The following is a 17326-nucleotide window of genomic DNA, read 5'->3' as shown; positions in this document are numbered from 1 at the left end:
ACTTAGAAACTTGTACATAGATAATGTCTTTGCATCCTATGAACAATTACGCTTCAAATACAACTTCTCATGAACACAATTCCTCCACTACTTTCAAGCGAGAAACTTTGCTAAATAGAACCTGTCCAATTTTCCTCACCTTCCACATTGTTCTATTCCAGAAGAATTATTGATCAAGCTTGAAGACTCAGATAGCATCTCTACAATTTATAAAAATATTTTAAAGTCTCTTCCTTTCAAAAACCCTAGAGTACATTGGGGAAAGGATCTGTCACTTAATATTTCAGAAAAGGAGTTCAAGGCAGGGATGCACAGAATATAGTCAAGCTCCATATGTGCAGAGCATTCAGTCATTCAACTTAAAATCTTTTATTAAGTGCATTTATCTCATTTAAAATTATCCAAAATGTTTTCAGGGCAAGATTCAACTTGTGAACGTTGCAATCTAGCTCCAGCCTCACTGGGCCACATGTACTGGGTGTCCACCAAATTAACAACATTTTGGACAGACAGCTTTGGTTTCACAATCACTCTTAACTCATTAACAGCTGTATTTGGTGTACTCCCAGAAGGCCATAAAGTGGAGAAGGACAAACAAACTAATTTCCTTTACCACACTACTGCCACATAGACTTATCTTACTCAACTGGAAGAATCCCACCCCACCACTCTTAAGTCAGTGGGTAACCAATGTTCTATACTAATCTAAACTAAATATCTAATTCTCACTTAGAGGATCTGTTCAAAACATTTTTAAAATATGGCAGGATTACAGGAACATTTTAGAATAAGCTTCCATTTTGGGGAAAAGGATACCCTTCTTTTCTTACTCCTTTTATAGAGTAGCTTCAGTTACTGGCTCCTCTCTCTTTCTCTTGTGTGGGGGTTGAATTTTGTTTTGATATGTTAAATTTGACTTGACTGTATGGAATGTTATCTGTTTCTAATTAAAATCAATAAAATTATAAAAAAGCAAAGTGTTAACTAAAGTGATCATAATCCAGTACAGTATACAGAGTAAACTTAATCTTTTTTGAAGTTTTCAAAGTAAAAAGTATGTTTTCTATATCAGGAAATAGTATGAAATGCCACAAAACACAGTATTCCAATGAATAACATCAGAGTAAAAAGAAAAACTGTTTCCAAGAAGTAATTTGGACAGGTTTATTTTTATCTGTTTGCTAATTTTTTTGGAATGCAGTTAAAGCTGTACTTTTTCATAGCAGTTTAAGATCACCAGTCAACTGGTATATCTCGGACTATGAAAGGAAACATTGGGGAGCATTAGAGACTCCAAGCAGAAGACATTATCCACCTTACTTTAGAGAAATTTGTATTCTTGGTCTTGCTTTTTTGAAAGTGAGCAGTTAACCATTATGCTTTTCCAATAAAGATACACAGTAATTTTAGGAGGTATTTTTATGAATGTTGCAGTTCAATTAAGCACTTAGTTGTACTGAATGTTTTATATTTACTAATTTCTTCTAACATCTTTGTTTTTAATGTAAAATACAAATTTAAATTGTGTAATTTTTTAACACAATACTTAAAAAATATTTAAAAATATATATTTAAAAAATATTTTTCAGATAGAGTAAGTTCATTGTGGTGAAGCTACATTAGATAATACTGTAAGATTGGGCTTACCTAATTATTTTTCCTTCCAGTTGTGCTGGAAGATGGATTTTATATTTTGACTGTGACATATGCTGTATATAAATTTTTTTAAATGATTAAAAATATTTGAAATTGGTGCAGAAGACATACACTTGGAATAATGTCTGAAAAAGATTTTGCTTTCATATCATGGATCACTACATTGTATTTAATTTTATTCCAGGGCTGATGTCAGCAAACTGAAGTTTGAAGGAAAGACATTTTATGTGATAGGCATTCAAAAAGAGGTAAACATTTTAAGACTTGTATAACATATACTACAAGGCAGAAATTCTGTTGCCTGTAAATTTCCCATTCTTTCAGTCTATGGAGTAGGATTATTCTAATATTGTGTATCTGGTAAAAAAAGCAGATATTTTTTTCCATTGAAAAGTACAATGACAAATTTTGATTTCTTAATACTGCTATTTGAAGAAAGTCTTCCTAACAGTCCATGTTTTCTTTTCATCCACTTCTGCATAATTTTTGAGCGAGAAAAAAATTTTATAATCCTAAATCAGACACATCTTTATACAGGGCAGTGCTCCAGATGAGCCATTAGATGGAATGGGTAACCATACGACTTAAGTGGGCAGGATTTGACTTTGACATTGCATATTACATAGTACTTTTGGTCCAAAGAGACTTTAATTCTACACAACCTGCTTCAATGGAAGTTTTTGTTTTCTTCTGCTTTGTGAAAAAGCCAACACTTTATATTTTTCTGTTATATTAATATACAATGCAAGAAAAAGTGAACTCTTTGCAAATATTTAATTAATTACTTATAAAAATGTGGTCACAATTTTATATAAATACAGTCTTAAATTAATGCTAGCAATTGGGAGCCCGATCGAATCAAGCTACAAATTCTACGTTTGTGAAATCCATACTTTCTCTGCAAAGAATTATTTTTTTTTTAAGTCCTTGAAATGATTTTGTTATCATGGCACAGACGTGTGCTTAAAATAGATCTTTTCGGCCGATGTAATGAAGAGCTTCCTGTTTAAACGGGGCTGTGAGACGTGAACTCAGCTCTTCGGCGCACCTCATTTGATTTTTTCCAGCAAACAAATTTTCAAAACAAACCGTATTTCACGATTCTAATTAGAGTTGGAGTGATAATTATGTTGATGGTCATTATAGATCTGAGATCGGCTAAAATTTAAACAATGACCGTTGTTAATACCCAGCCGTCATTACTCAGTTTTCCAATAGATGCCAGAAGGACGGATGCCAAAACTGTACTGCCCAAAGATAGATTTCGACGTAGCAAGCAAATGGCGATACGTTCTAAATTACTTATGGTTCCGGAGCTGTCGAAGGCTTTAAGTCAGTCGACGATGTTAGTCTTGGAAAGTACGCCCCATAAAACCAATGTTCCAAAAACCAACTGAACTTACTGTTATCTGCTCGAACCAACACCGACTTACTATACTCAGCCGTCCAGCATCACTGAAGCATTCGAACATTCTTAGCCAATCATGCAATACTGCGTCCGCGTTTGCCACGTTATGTTCTAACTACAGAGGCAGAGTCCCATTGCATGGTTCTAACTTGTATTGAGTCGAGGTATTGACGTGAACACCATACATACGGATAGTATCAAATTACTTTATACATAAGGAAATTCCAAACAATAGGACTTCTTCTTGCCAATACCAAAAACATTGTTTAGCCATTACTAGCCCAGGCTGGAAAAAATATGCAAACTCTTTTATTTAGTAAAAAAGTAGCAACAAACATTTCCTGAAGCCTTAGTAAGGTTTATAATAAGGGAGAATGCCGAAGGACCTCTCCAACCCAGAATAATGCATCAGTGCTATCAAAAGTCTTATTTTCCTTAAACACAAGACAGGTATCAGTAAGAAACAATACAAATTAATATGGAAAACAGAAAACAAAGAAAACTCTGCAGTCCTATTGGGCTTATGTTTGCGAGTTTCTTTTACATTTTAATTTAAGTATTTATACATGTTATTCACAGAAATAAAACAAAAAACAAGTGGAAACATGACCAAAAATATACTGTAAATCTTTTGTCTACCAGAAGCTTGGGGTAGCTTGTCTGCTTACAGTTCTTTTAATTTACAATTTGAAAGTAATTTCCTAACTGTCACAGTTTCCTTCCTTATCCTGCCAAAATTATACTAGGGGCTCAACCTGTGGCTCTCTTTTCCCTCACATTAAACATGTTACCAATATTAACAGTCATCTCTGAGCCTACTTTATTTAAAGGAATACACATCATTGGTCTGAGTGACAAACTAGTGTTCATGCCTACCATCATAATGTAGTATGATCCAGTAGAAGCCTTAAAGATAAAAGAAAACCCTACAGAGTTCAAACAGGAAGCAGCCCACCTGGAAAATTGGGGTTCAAGCTCCTTGAGGCAACAGTAGTACCCAGTATGTCACCCACTGAAATATAAATAAGTTTATATCTCTAAGTATAGTAGCTACTGATGCTCTTTGCATTTTACTGCACTTGAAAATATTGCTTATTTGGAAAGGCACATTATTAAAAAATATTTATTGAAAATGGGTATCGTCAAACTCTATGAAAGTCCTGTCTTACATATTTTGTGTATACAGTATATAAATCTGCTTATACATAAAGATATCTTTCATTTACTGAAATCAATGTTTGTTACAGTAAGTTACTGCTGTATTGTTCTTAATAAATAAAGGAATTACTTCATAATAAGATTTTCTTAATTGTATTGACTGTTTGCTTTTGTTTAGTAGTAATGTTAAACTTACATGTTCAGAGATGCTTAATTAAACTGAGAATTTACTCACAAGTCCTTTGTAATCCAGCATCTTGTCTTAGCACATTTAAAATTTTTTACTTATTGTGGTTGTTATAAACAGTAATATTTAGAAACGTTCAGGTTATTTTATGAATGTTGCTCATTTCTATTCAAGTGTGTACTGTAAGGTCATATTAGGTTTTTTTAAAAGGTCCCTCTGGGAGAGGTGCGATTTAAATGTCCACTGAAATTTTAAGTTGTTAATAGCATTTTAACATCTGCTTTAATTAGTGTAGCACACCTTCTATTGAATAGAATTGTATTGTGCATTACAATTGATTAAGAATTTACATTTCCTTTAAGTTTTTACATAATTTTAATTAACATTGTAAAATAAATAACTGATTCATATTGCAGATCTCTTTCAAGGGCAGGATTCACTGTAACAGACTGGTGGGTCACAGATATTTTTCATCTGATAGCTACCCAATCCACAGCCACATTTTTCTTTTTTATCATCATCATAATTTAGCCAAGTCTATCCTGCATGTGCTATGTTCCCTTCACTTAAAAGTTAACTAGTTATAATTTATGTATAAAACAAACGTTTCTGAATTCCTTCCTAAGTGCCTCCCTAAATTATCCTTCTTGCCTACTTTGGTAGCGTGCATTTCAAGTATGACTATTTTCTTTTGGAACTCTAAACTTGCCCTTTGTGACTGTGTACAAGTGTAAGAGCCCCTTGTAATGAACTGGTGCCATGTGAAGGCTTGATTTCTGCCACAGAATTTACTAGGATGGGTATAAAGAATGAACAGAAGGACAGACTGATACAGTTGTTTAATACATCACATTTAAAGCCACCTTGCTTTTTCCTGTTTGAAGATGAATTTGAAAAGTAACTTTAAGTAAAATGAAATCTAAAATTCAACTCTAGTTCTAAAATAAATTAGTTTCATACCTTGCAGTGCATGTCTTTTTGTGATTTTGACAGATGCAGGTGTCCTTACAGAAAAAGTAATTTCTGGGTGATTATAGCTAATATTCTTTTTTAGATTACTCAGTGATAATTTATTTTAATCTGTTCTTGTTAAAATTATTAGGAAAAGTTCTCTCACCCCCCTGCTTTATGTCATGTCAGCCTTAATGGATAATAAATGTAAAGGAGAAATAATTCACCCGAATGAGCTAATGGTCTACTACAGACAAAGTGCTTTCTTCTGGAAATAATAATTGTAATTCACTACAAAATCATTATTATTTTATTTTTCAAAAGAACAATCCAGACAGCAAGCATTCTGTTACGTGCTACCGTACATAATGTTCATTGATTGAAGGGTGTGAATGCCGTAATTAATTACACTTTTCAGTCATTGGGTGTTAGCATATAATATAAACAACATGCTCAGCATGAACAATTTTGCTTTGAACAAAAAATAAAAATTAGTTTCCCCTCTGTGCAAATATGAATTTTAAGTTATTTGTTGTATTATATTTTCATCGTAGCTTTATATTGTATCTCTTGTAAAAGGAATAGACTCGACACACTTAAAAAGGTTTGGGGCAGCCATCTGTATATTATTCCTGGCTACAAAAGGCTTTTAAATAGTACAGAGATGTTCTCAGTATGGAGTCCAAAACAGAACTGCTGAGGGTTTGCAAAGATGGCGGCTTTAAGGGATCAGACAGGAAGTGACGTAAGGGAACCGGAAAGTGATGTTCTTCTGAAGTTAGTTTGTGTCCCAGAAGTGACATTTTTCTGGGCGCCAGAACTGGAAGGGATGTCATCTGCTCTGAATCAGACAGGTTTTCCCGCAGCTGGTCTGCAGAGATAACAGGAGAAGGTTTAGTGCACCATGCCACCCCCTGGCCTGGCGTGGATTTACCTTTGCTTGGTCCATACAACGTCCTCCTATTCGCACTGTGTGACACTCTACATACATTCATGCATGCATCGATTTTCTGAACATGCTTCCTCCTTAGAAGAGTCATTGTGAAATATTTTATATTTTTAGAATGAATTATCTTACATATTATAATTACAGAAATATATTACACATCATTTACAGGAAAATGTAATTTTAAACATGGATAGAAAATCAAAATGAAATACCTGAAATACTTTCTTTGGTATTTATAGTGGCATTAGCGCACAAAACACAAAAAGAAGGTGCATATGATACATCAGTGTCATAGTGTCACCAATAAACATGACACTGTCTTTAAACGTCTGGAGGGAGCTGGGTTCCTTGGAATACACCTATGTAAACGAAGGTATGTATAGACTCCACACAAAACACAATCTCACCCCAAGACCGAGCTGTTGTAAGGAATGGCCTACAAGATGACCTGTACAAAGTACAGCGGAATATTCTTACATCAGCACTTCTGCTTACATATTTTACTACACAAGGATTAAACAATTACTTTAAATGTATTATCTTCACATTCCATTAAAGCCTCTTTGTCCTCCCTTTATTCCAAACATTATTCCCTATTTACCCCATAACCACCTAAAACATCTTTTTTAACTATCTTTTTCATCCTCTTACCTATTTCCTTTTTCATCCAAAGTAGCATCTTATCAATACTTTAAACATGCATCTATAATAGAAATAGTACTACAATATATTTCCAACAACATAAAATATAGTTTTAATGTATGGAAAAGATTCACAAATGTAAATGATAATTTGTAATGTACAGCAAAGAGCTATTGTAAAGAATTTCATATTTATAAGAAGGGCTGTTTTCACAATCGTTCAGTTTCTTCACTATTAAACTTTTTTTTTTATTTTCATCTGTCACGATAACTGTCATTTGTACTGGATGCCTCAATGCTGTCAGTGTACAGTAGGAGCATTGAAATAATCCTAACTGCTGATGGGCTGACTAAACAAACATGCTTATGCAAATGCTTTTCACTGCATACAGACAATCATAATTTTGCTTTATCTGAAATGCTGCACCATCTTGTGAAATTAAGCAAAATAATCAAGAAATTGTAAAGTCCTTGGGTTTTATATCTTTCTGGTTAGTTATACTGTGACATGTTTATGCCGTCTGATTTGTTTTTCTTTTTGTATCTTACTTTTTTACTTTGTATAATGTAATTCCCTTTTTAGGATTAAATATTTTTGACTCATATTCACCTACTGTATGTGCGTACACCATATTTTTTAGTATAGGTAGAAATCTGCATTTCAAGTGAAAGACCCATCCATGCTTGTTTAGTAATTAATTTTTCCTTTAGCCTATCCTAGCAGTATCAGACACATGGCAGAAATCAGGCCTGCATGGGATGCTGGGCTGTCAAAGGAAGCATTTGTACTGTGTGCGAGTGTGTGTTTGTATATATACAGTACAGGTCAAAAGTTTGGACACACCTCCTCATTCAATGTGTTTTCTTTATTTTCATGACCATTGGTAGATTCTCACTGAAGGCATCAAAACTATGAATGAACACATGTGGAGTTATGTACTTAACAAAAAAAGGTGAAATAACTGAAAACGTGTTTTATATTCTAGTTTCTTCAGAATAGCCACCCTTTGCTCTGATTACTGCTTTGCACACTCTTGGCATTCTCTCGACGAGCTTCAACAGGTAGTCACCTGAAATGGTTTTCATTTCACAGGTGTGCCTTATCAGGGTTATTTAGTGGAATTTCTTGCTTTATCAATGGGGTTGGGACCAGCAGTTGTGTTGTGCAGAAGTCAGGTTAGTTAGACGATCATTTATTTTTCAACAGGACAATGACCCCAAACACACCTCCAGGCTGTGTAAGGGCTATTTGACCAAGAAGGAGATTGATGGAGTGCTGTAAATGGTCATGAAAATAAAGAAAACACATTGAATGAGGAGGTGTGTCCAAACTTTTGGCCTGTACTGTATATATATAGAGAGAGAGCAATACAGAATAATCAGTTAACCTAATATGCTAATCTTTAAAAAGTAACAGAAAATCAGAATAACTGAAAAGAACTGTACAGACAAAGGGAGACCAGTCAAAGTTTGTAACTTGGCCTTGAATCAGCCCAGGTTTCTGGAGTCTATGCCAGCAATCTCAGGGTGCAATCACTATATGGGGCATCAGCCCATCACAGGGCGAACAAACACACCTACACAAACCCCTATAGCCAATTAAGCAAACCAATTCACCTAACTTACTTGTCTTTTACTATGGAGGAAACTGAAGCACCTGGAGGCAACTATCAAGGTCAAAAAGCATCACAAATTCAGACATTGGGATCTGTGCATTATGTACTTTACAAAGATAAAGTGGAATTTTATTATCACGGCACAGATTTTACAATGTGCTACTGTTTGGCATTTTAAATGGTGTTATTGAGTTAACAATTAATGAATTAGTAAAAGAATGTTCAAGTGTTAAAAACTATAGTATACATAGGCAGTGTATATACAGCAGTTGACAAACAACTTTATTTTATTTAATATTACAATATACTTTTTTTCTGAATAATGTGTTTGGGGCATTTTCATTGTATTCAGTATTCAGCATCATGTTAAATAAGTTAAAGCCTTTAACAAACTCAATTTGTCACTGGCTTCATAAATCTCACTTTTTTGATTGTAATATTGGCAGCGCTTGGGAGGTTGAATTTCTGTGTTACTTCAGTATTATTTGCATGAGCAAGAAAAGTATGAATCAGCAATGTGAAAAAAAAAAATCATAAATTCAGCTGGATTCAAAACAAAGCATTCTGAGGGAGGAGGTCTACTCTAACCTCTTTACCTTGCTGTCCAATCATTGCCGAAAGAAAATACAGAACAAGAAGACTTCAGATAAATTGGGTTCAATCGAGTTAAAAGAAATGAACAGTTTTACCCGTAGCAACTTGAAATTCTTTGAAAAGGTTCCTTCATTTCATCGTCCGATCATGAATTGGACTAAGCAGGTAAAAACATTAATGTATGGATGGCTGGCAGTATGCCATTTAGAATCTGAATAGTACTATAGTGCTGTGCCAATATGTTAATTTGGTAATATCCTGATCTCAGTTATCCAAGTACCACCAGCTTTAAATTAACAAACAGATTAAGAGTTGACTTATTTCCGATCAACAAAAATCAGAAGTTGGAATAGCCCATTTTCTGTTTTCCAGTACTATACATTTATGATGCTGACCAAAGTGCTTTTGTTTTCCTCTTTCATCTACCTATTTTATGCCACATAGCTTAAAACCTAAAAATACAGTAATGTAACTGTTGTTTTTTAGCAGCCAAAGGACTTTAGACTACAAGTTACTACAGGATGTACATTTCTACATATGTATTTCTTTTTATTTTATATTTTTATAGCCTTTCTGTTGTCTTTGAAGTTGTTTTAACTTCTGCAGTGGACTAAACTTTTAGAACCACGTTGGCGCTGGTTTTGGTGCCACTTGCAATGATTCTTTCAGCTGCTTAGGACTTAATGACTGAATCTGTAATGCTGTGCCAGCTTTCCTGCAGCTGTAATGTACTTATGTAAACCCAGGAATGTTGGGACTTAATAAGTCACATTTTTTTCCCCCCGAGTTGTTTTTCAATTTGTTTTATCAGTGATGTTATGATTGGCACCATTTTTGTACTATGATGTGGCACTCTGCTAGGCAATGAGTTGTGTAGCCTGCATCATGACAGCAGGCTACATATTGGGCCATATTTCAGATGGTTTCTGAATTTTGTTGAAGTAAAAGAAAGACACAGCAGTCAAAAATTAGTGATATTTAGACTTCAACCTAGCGATTTCTGGACAAATTAATGCCATGATTTTTATAGGGCTGTTTCCATAGCATGTACATTGGAGAGTGTTCTAAATATTACGTTTGACACAGAGATAGCACATCTTCACTGATTAAATAAATAATAAAAGTTTGATAGACTGAAGAAATAATTTTACCATTTATACCAGACTTTCTGCACAAGGACATTATTTCATCTTTTCTTTGTTATTTAAGTGTAAAATTAGACTATAATAATTGAAAGGTTATGTGTGAGGTACTTTGCACTTTTGCAAGTAGTGCTGTCCAATCCATATGCATGAACACACTTTGAATGCTTCTCTTCTTGCACATTAAGATTTAAATGTTTAATAATGTGTAATAAATAAAATTAAAATACTTGTTAAATCATAGAGAGATTGCATGAGTGTGCTAGTGTCAGCTACTTAGAGCACTTTGGTTATGAAAGAGAATAAGCATGTGTCTTTGGTGGTTTGTGTTTGACCTTAGAGTATATACATTTCACATAAAAGTCAAAATATTGGATGCTAAATTTTTTTTATTGTTTTTTTCAGAAGAAACTAGTGCTGACTTTCCATACCTCTACACCAGCTGCATGCAAACATCTTTGGAAGTGTGGGGTAGAAAACCAAGCATTCTACAAGTAAGCATTACCGTAATACTTATGTGCACAATAGATGATAATATGTACTATTTTTAACAAGACAAGAAACCTTTCAGTTTTAAATTTTAAAACTTATCAGAGAGACACTATATTTGCAACTGTAAAGAAACATAAAATAACTGTAAAAGCCATGATAGTTATGAATACTGTGAATAAACAGAAGTGATCATTTAAATGTGGAATTTGTTCACTGAGGCTTTTACCTGGAGTAAAATTCTACAAAAGAAGTGTGAACAATGCTGTAAGCTAACTGACTAGTTAACACTGATCTGCAATAGTGGTGGAATGAAAAATCGAAAACGTAATAGAAGGTTTTCACCATACATGGTCAATGCTATAAAAACAGTTTCTGGCCAGGAGGATCAGAGCATGAGTGAACACTTATACCTGTTGAACTTGATTCTGACAAGAGAACCTGCGCCCCAATCATATGTTGCATCTTGTAAATTATCCATAAATATTAACCCTAGCTTTTAAACAGCTGGGCCTAGTCTTAACACCGAACCTGAGCAAATCCTAGAACAGCAATGGCTATTCATCTGCATACCTAATTTACAGTGAGCAGAAGCAAGGCTCTTGTTTAAACTGAATGTTAAGCATGTTAAACTGTAGACTTGGATAACATATTTTAAAATGCATCTCATACTAAACTAAACCTCAAGTTAACTTTAAAATTGACATGCTATGTACAGTATAGTGAATGTCCTCTGGCCAGGGAAATGAAACAAGGGCTCACAGTAGCAAACCAGGCTAATTAAAATATCTTCTTCACTATTTACATCAAATTGCTGCTGCAACTTTATCTACTTTACTTGATAACTAACAGTTTCTATGACTTATAATCACTGGCTCATACAGAAGCAAAGTGTTGCATATTATGTTGTCAGTGTAACTTGCTGTTGACGTTCAATAGTGAAGTATAATGCTTAAATACATGTTGAACTGTGTGATACCAGTGCATTTGGACAGAACAATCAGGGGACATTATCTTGACACCATATATTTTCAGAAGAGTTCTATGAGAATTTGTTCTTTCTTAAAAAATAAATTTTCAGTGTCAAGGTTTCATTTTAGTTTTTTTTTTTTTTCAAAACAAAATGTAAGCAGGTGCCTGTTTAAGAAGTAAGATATTTAAGGAACAATTTAGAGATGAATCACTCCTTTTAATTTTTGTGCCTGCTCCCCATCTTCATGTTAACATCTCAGACAGTAATCGCTACTTTTCTAACAGCCACTAAACCTACATGTGTACGCCTACACTAAGTAAAATCTTTGAAAGGGATTTCCTTTCATTCCTCGTAAAATTGTAAGCCTTTTATTTTCCAGACAGGTAGAAGTTGTTTCATATGAATCTAAATTATTTATACTATTAATATTATGTTAAAATGGTAAAATGCAAATTAATGAATTCCAAAAATGAAATTCTTAGTTTTGGATTTTCTGAATATCTTTTTATTTTTTTATTCATTGTTATCATATCTTTTTCTAATTTTAAGCAGATAAAGGGATCCCAAATAAAAAATAATGACAAATTGTAATACTAGTCCTGCATCATCTAATGTCCCTAGCAATGTCTGCCTTTTCTAGTTGCAGAAAGTGTAATGTTTTCTGTGTACAGTAGTTTGTTGTACAAGAATGTTCTACTTTAACTCAGTAATTTAAAAAGGTTTTTATTTCAAATGCTCATATAACATGTTTTATTATTTGGGGTTTAGACTTTGACTTGGCCATTCTGAAACATTGACTTTTTTTTTCTTTAGCCGTTCTGCTCTAGATTTGCTTCTACATTTGTTTTACATCATTTCCGAATATTAGAATATAGGGATAGGGCAACTAGGGCAGAAGTTGTAGTTAATTTCTTCAGTCATTATAATGCTTAGCATTCCTTAATATACAAAAAATGGAAACAAAGCAAAAGAATGCAACAATCACACCATACAACCTGGATGTTTTAGCAGCTGTCACAGGTAGCACTGGCCAGCATACCTAATGTGTGTTAGTATTCTGTGTGGTTCTCTATGTGCATTTCTGCTGCGTTTTGTTCATGCCATGGGTGCTCTGGTCCTTGTCCTTCTCTTTTTTTGCTTTGCTTGAAGCTTGTAATATTTTAAAGCTTGCCAGGGCTGAGTTGAGCACCCCTAACATTTATATGTCCAATGTCATTTTTGACAGAGTATATTAACACATTTTCATGAGGTATACATGCATAAAGGCATCCAATGATTTGAGGGTTTTGCTTACGTAAGAAAGTCCAGAACATGGCCATTTCACCATGTTCAGAGCTTGACCTTTTGCTTAAAACATGCTTGGTCTTCAGCAACATAATGTTTCATCTTTACAAGCCAGTCTTGTCTTCTATATATTGTGATAAAAAAATCAGGCAGCAGACAGAAAAAAGTTTGGGGATCTCCATCCCGTATAATGAAAACTCAGCAAATGAAAAGAAACATGTCTTTACAGGAGTGGTTTTCACAACTGCACAGACTAACAGATTGAGACTGCTCTATAAATATGGTGGGTAGGAAGAAGAGGTGGAAATCAAGGCTGCCGGAATAGGAACTGATGTGGCAAGAAGGGGAATTCTGGTTAGCGGAAATGATGTCATCGGACTTGACCGGACGTGATGTCAACAGTAGGTGGATCAATGATGATGTCATTAAGAGTCAGGGTCTTCGGCTGGGCTGCAGAGTATTAAGAGGAGAGAGGATCAGGTGAGACCACCAACCTCCAGTCTAGCTGACAAATAACACTATTTGAGCCTGTAAACTGTCCTCCCATGCGCACAGTTGACAGGAATCGGCAGGTCCAGGGGGGCCGGAACAGGAAATGATGCCATCAGCGGGATGGTAACTCAGTTGTTCTGCAAAGTGAGAAAGACAGAAAATGTTAGACAACAGCGCCAACACCTGGTTCAGTGGATAATCACAGTTATTGAAGCCTGTAAGCTGTCTCTCATGCACACATGTGTGACACTTGCCTGCTGGTGTTTGGATGGGGCCACTTGATAATGGCTTCTGCCTTTGAGCACTGTGGTCCTAACATGCCTCTGCCCACCAGGTAGCCCAAATATTTGGCCTCCGTCAACCCAAAGTAACATTTTTTAGGGTTTATCTCAAGACCGGCCTCACCTAGAGTATGGAGCAAGGCTCTGACCTGCCGTAGGTGTTCTTTCAATGTGCTGGAATAGATGACGACGTCCTTACAAATAGGCAGCACTATAGGCATTGTGCGGACACAGCACTCTATCCACCAGACGTTGGAATGTCACTGGTGCCCCGTGTAAGCCAAATGGAAGGACACAATACTGCCAGTGGCATACTAAATGTTGTCTTCACCTTCACTGAATCTTTTAAAGGAACTTGCCAATACCCTTTTGTCATGTCATGTGTGGTTAAGTACTCCGCCTTACCGAGTTGCTCAAGAATGTCATCCACTCGCAGCATTGGATAGACTTTGAACTAGGAAACTTGAATGAGCCGATGGAAGTCATTGTAAAACCTCCTTCTTCCGCTCTGTCTTAAGGACCAAGATAATGTGACTGGACCAGGACTGGCTCTCCTCTGTCACACCTAAGTCCAGCATACGCTTGATCTGAAGTTCCACCTCAGTTCATCTTGCCTCTGGGTGTCTATAGGGGCATTCTCTGATGATCACCCCAGGGTCAGTTACAATGTCAGGTGCATCCAGAGAGGTCCATCCATGTTTCTCACTCACCACCTCTGGAACAGACAGTACAACTGTTAACAGTTCCTGCTGGTTTTTGGCCGTCAAATTGGTGCTGAAGTAAAGGACTGATTTGTGAGCAAAGAGGGAATGAGTCTCAGCGGAGTGGGGGCTTGGGTCCCATTCCTTCCACGGTTTCAGCAAGTTGACATGATAAATCTGTTCGCTTGGCCGACGATTAGGTTGTTTCACCAAATAGTCGACGAGCCCCCTTCTCTCCTTAACTTCGTACGTGTGTTGAAGAAAATTTATTTTAAACAGACAGCCCCTACTGGAATGCCCCAATTTAAGCAATAAAGCACAGGCAGGAGAAAGCATCAATCATTATTCTTTATCTATCTCGTAAGAGGCAACAAGTGCATATCTTATTAGCAACATGTTACAAAGAAAAAAGTGTCCTCTGCGCTATATTTATACAATTCATTGATTAGATCACTACTCAAAATGGAATTCATTACTTAATTAGAAAACTTTTAACATGACTGGTTACACCTAGTTGCTAATGGGACATGACAAACGTTGATACCTTAAATTTCCACAATTTAACCCCATCTACTAGGTTGATTAATAATCCTGTTAGCTTAGGGTGTATGTGAGTTTTTAAATGTATTATTTTTATTTTAGGAGATGTGTGAGTTTCCTTACAGGTTTATACTGTTTTGAATGATAAGCACAAAGATGTAATTTTTTATGATCCAGCTGGGTACAAAAAAACAGGAAGCTAAGTAAAAATATAGAAAAATGATGATGCCATAAAATATAACATTTTCTCTTAGGGGTTATATAAAATAATAAAAAATACATTTATCATAGTGAATAATAAAATATCACTTTTTTAAGCATAAGGTCAGAAGGATATGAGTCTCAGACACATGCTAGGTACACATTGGACCAGGATTTAAATTCAACTCTTACACGGGCCCTGCCAGTGAGCCAGTAATTTAGAATGAGAGGTGGGAATGAGTACCATGACCCGATACCTAGGGCGAAATTTCTGAATAGACATGCCATGAACATAACATTGAGCCTCTGCTGCTTGCGCCTCTTCCATATGCTCTTTTAGTATGGGTCTAATTTTCTCAAATCTATCATGTAACTGCGCAATATATTCTAATATGTTTGTGGAAGGGAAGGCCTCTTCTTCCCAGCCATCTATTAGAATGTCTGATAAGCCCTAGGGTTGTCGCCCATACCAAAATTCAAAAGTAGAGACGTCCATAGACCCATAGAGGCCTGGGGAACTTCCCGATTGGCAAATAACATGAGGGAGCATAACTGATTCCAGTTCCTCCCATCCTTGCTGACTACCATAAGTAGCATTTGTTTTTTAGGGTTTGGTTGAACCGCTCCACTAAATCATCAGATTGAGGATGGTATACTGAAGTCTTGATTTTGAGTAATTTTGCCACTTCCCTGAACATCTCCGAGGTGAAAGGCATCCCACAGTCTGTTAAGACTTCTTCAGGGATTCCAGCACGCACAAAGACCCCTATCAATTCCTGTGCAATATTTTTAGGTGGCTGTTCGCAATGGGATAGCCTCTGGATAATGGGTAGTGTAATCAACTAGGACTAAGATGAATCAGTGTCCTTTAGCTGAGTGTTCAAGGTTCCTACGATATCAACCCTATGCACTTGAAGGAAAAGTCAGTCAGGGGGTATGGGAACTTACTGGAGGACAGTCCTTCCTAGGAATCTGTTGCAGTTGTCATTCTGGGCATGAAGCGCAAAAGTGACAGACCTACTTATTAATCCCCAGCCAATAAAATTGGAGATGGACAGATAGATAGATACTTTATTAATCCCAAGGGGAAATTCACATACTCCAGTAGCAGTTATACTGATACAAAAAACAATATTAAATTAAATAGTAATAAAAATGCATGTAAAAGATTAATACACTGAAGGGTTTTATCGGCACTGAAATGGGTGCCCAGGAGGTGGGTGTGACAACTAGCTCACAGACCTGCCACCGAAAAGTGTGATGAGCAACAGCTCCCCCTCATGCCCTGAAGCCCAAAAAAGTAGATCCTTATTAAGAACAAAGTGTGGCCATAGGATGCTGCATGCATGGGCTGTTTACTAGAACACTACATTCCCCGTCCAAAACAAGTCCCAAAGCTTTCGCAGGAGTGGATTGTGCTATACCGTTTTAATTTCTGACCATTCTCACCACAATATTACTAGATATGGTGGATTCCAGAGGACCACGACCTGAAGAACCCTTATGGTTCCTCTGTAATTGATAACACACAAGGCCGATCTATACCTCCACGTTTCCCCATGAATACAGGTCAGACTGGTCCTCCCATTCACCCACTGTTGCGGAAGCACATACTACAAATGCTGCTGCCAGAATCAGTCAGTGCAGTAATCTTGTGTCCATTTACTAATACCATTCCTGTACAAAGAGAAGACAAGGGGTTAACAACTGCACAGTACCTTCTTTACTTTTCCCAGCTGCAGTCCATAGGCTCATCAAAGTGAAGGCAGTCAAGGATGATGTGCCTGGCCTCCTCACACTTCAAATATAATTGTGATTTTCCTTAGGCTTCACCATGGCCTCTGTATCACGGCGGTATAGTTCACAATGGGCAATACATCCTTCCTGGGCTTGGCAAGCAGACCATTCCACGTGTTCGGTTTGCAAGGCCACCCAGTGTCACTTGAGTGTCTATATTAAGTCTTCTATATTTTTGTACTCCTGTCACCAGACTTGCTGGCTGTTCTGTAGAATACTGCAGGCTACCAGCTTTATGAACTTTTTAGAGGCCTGATTTCCACTCC

General features: G+C 36.1%; 1 protein-coding gene across 1 annotated transcript in view; it reads left to right on the top strand.

Moving 5' to 3' along the window:
- frmd3 (FERM domain containing 3) overlaps positions 1–17326 on the top strand; it is a 325166-nt gene that overhangs the window by 264448 nt on the left and 43392 nt on the right. Inside the window, exons 9-10 of the mRNA XM_039750579.1 lie at positions 1841–1904; positions 10708–10796. Coding sequence (XP_039606513.1) covers positions 1841–1904; positions 10708–10796 — 153 coding nt within the window. The remainder of the gene's footprint in view (positions 1–1840; positions 1905–10707; positions 10797–17326) is intronic.

This window comes from Polypterus senegalus, chromosome 4 (genome assembly GCF_016835505.1).
Source record: "Polypterus senegalus isolate Bchr_013 chromosome 4, ASM1683550v1, whole genome shotgun sequence".
Taxonomy (NCBI): Eukaryota; Metazoa; Chordata; class Cladistia; order Polypteriformes; family Polypteridae; genus Polypterus; species Polypterus senegalus.
This window is presented reverse-complemented; position numbering and strand designations above follow the sequence as displayed.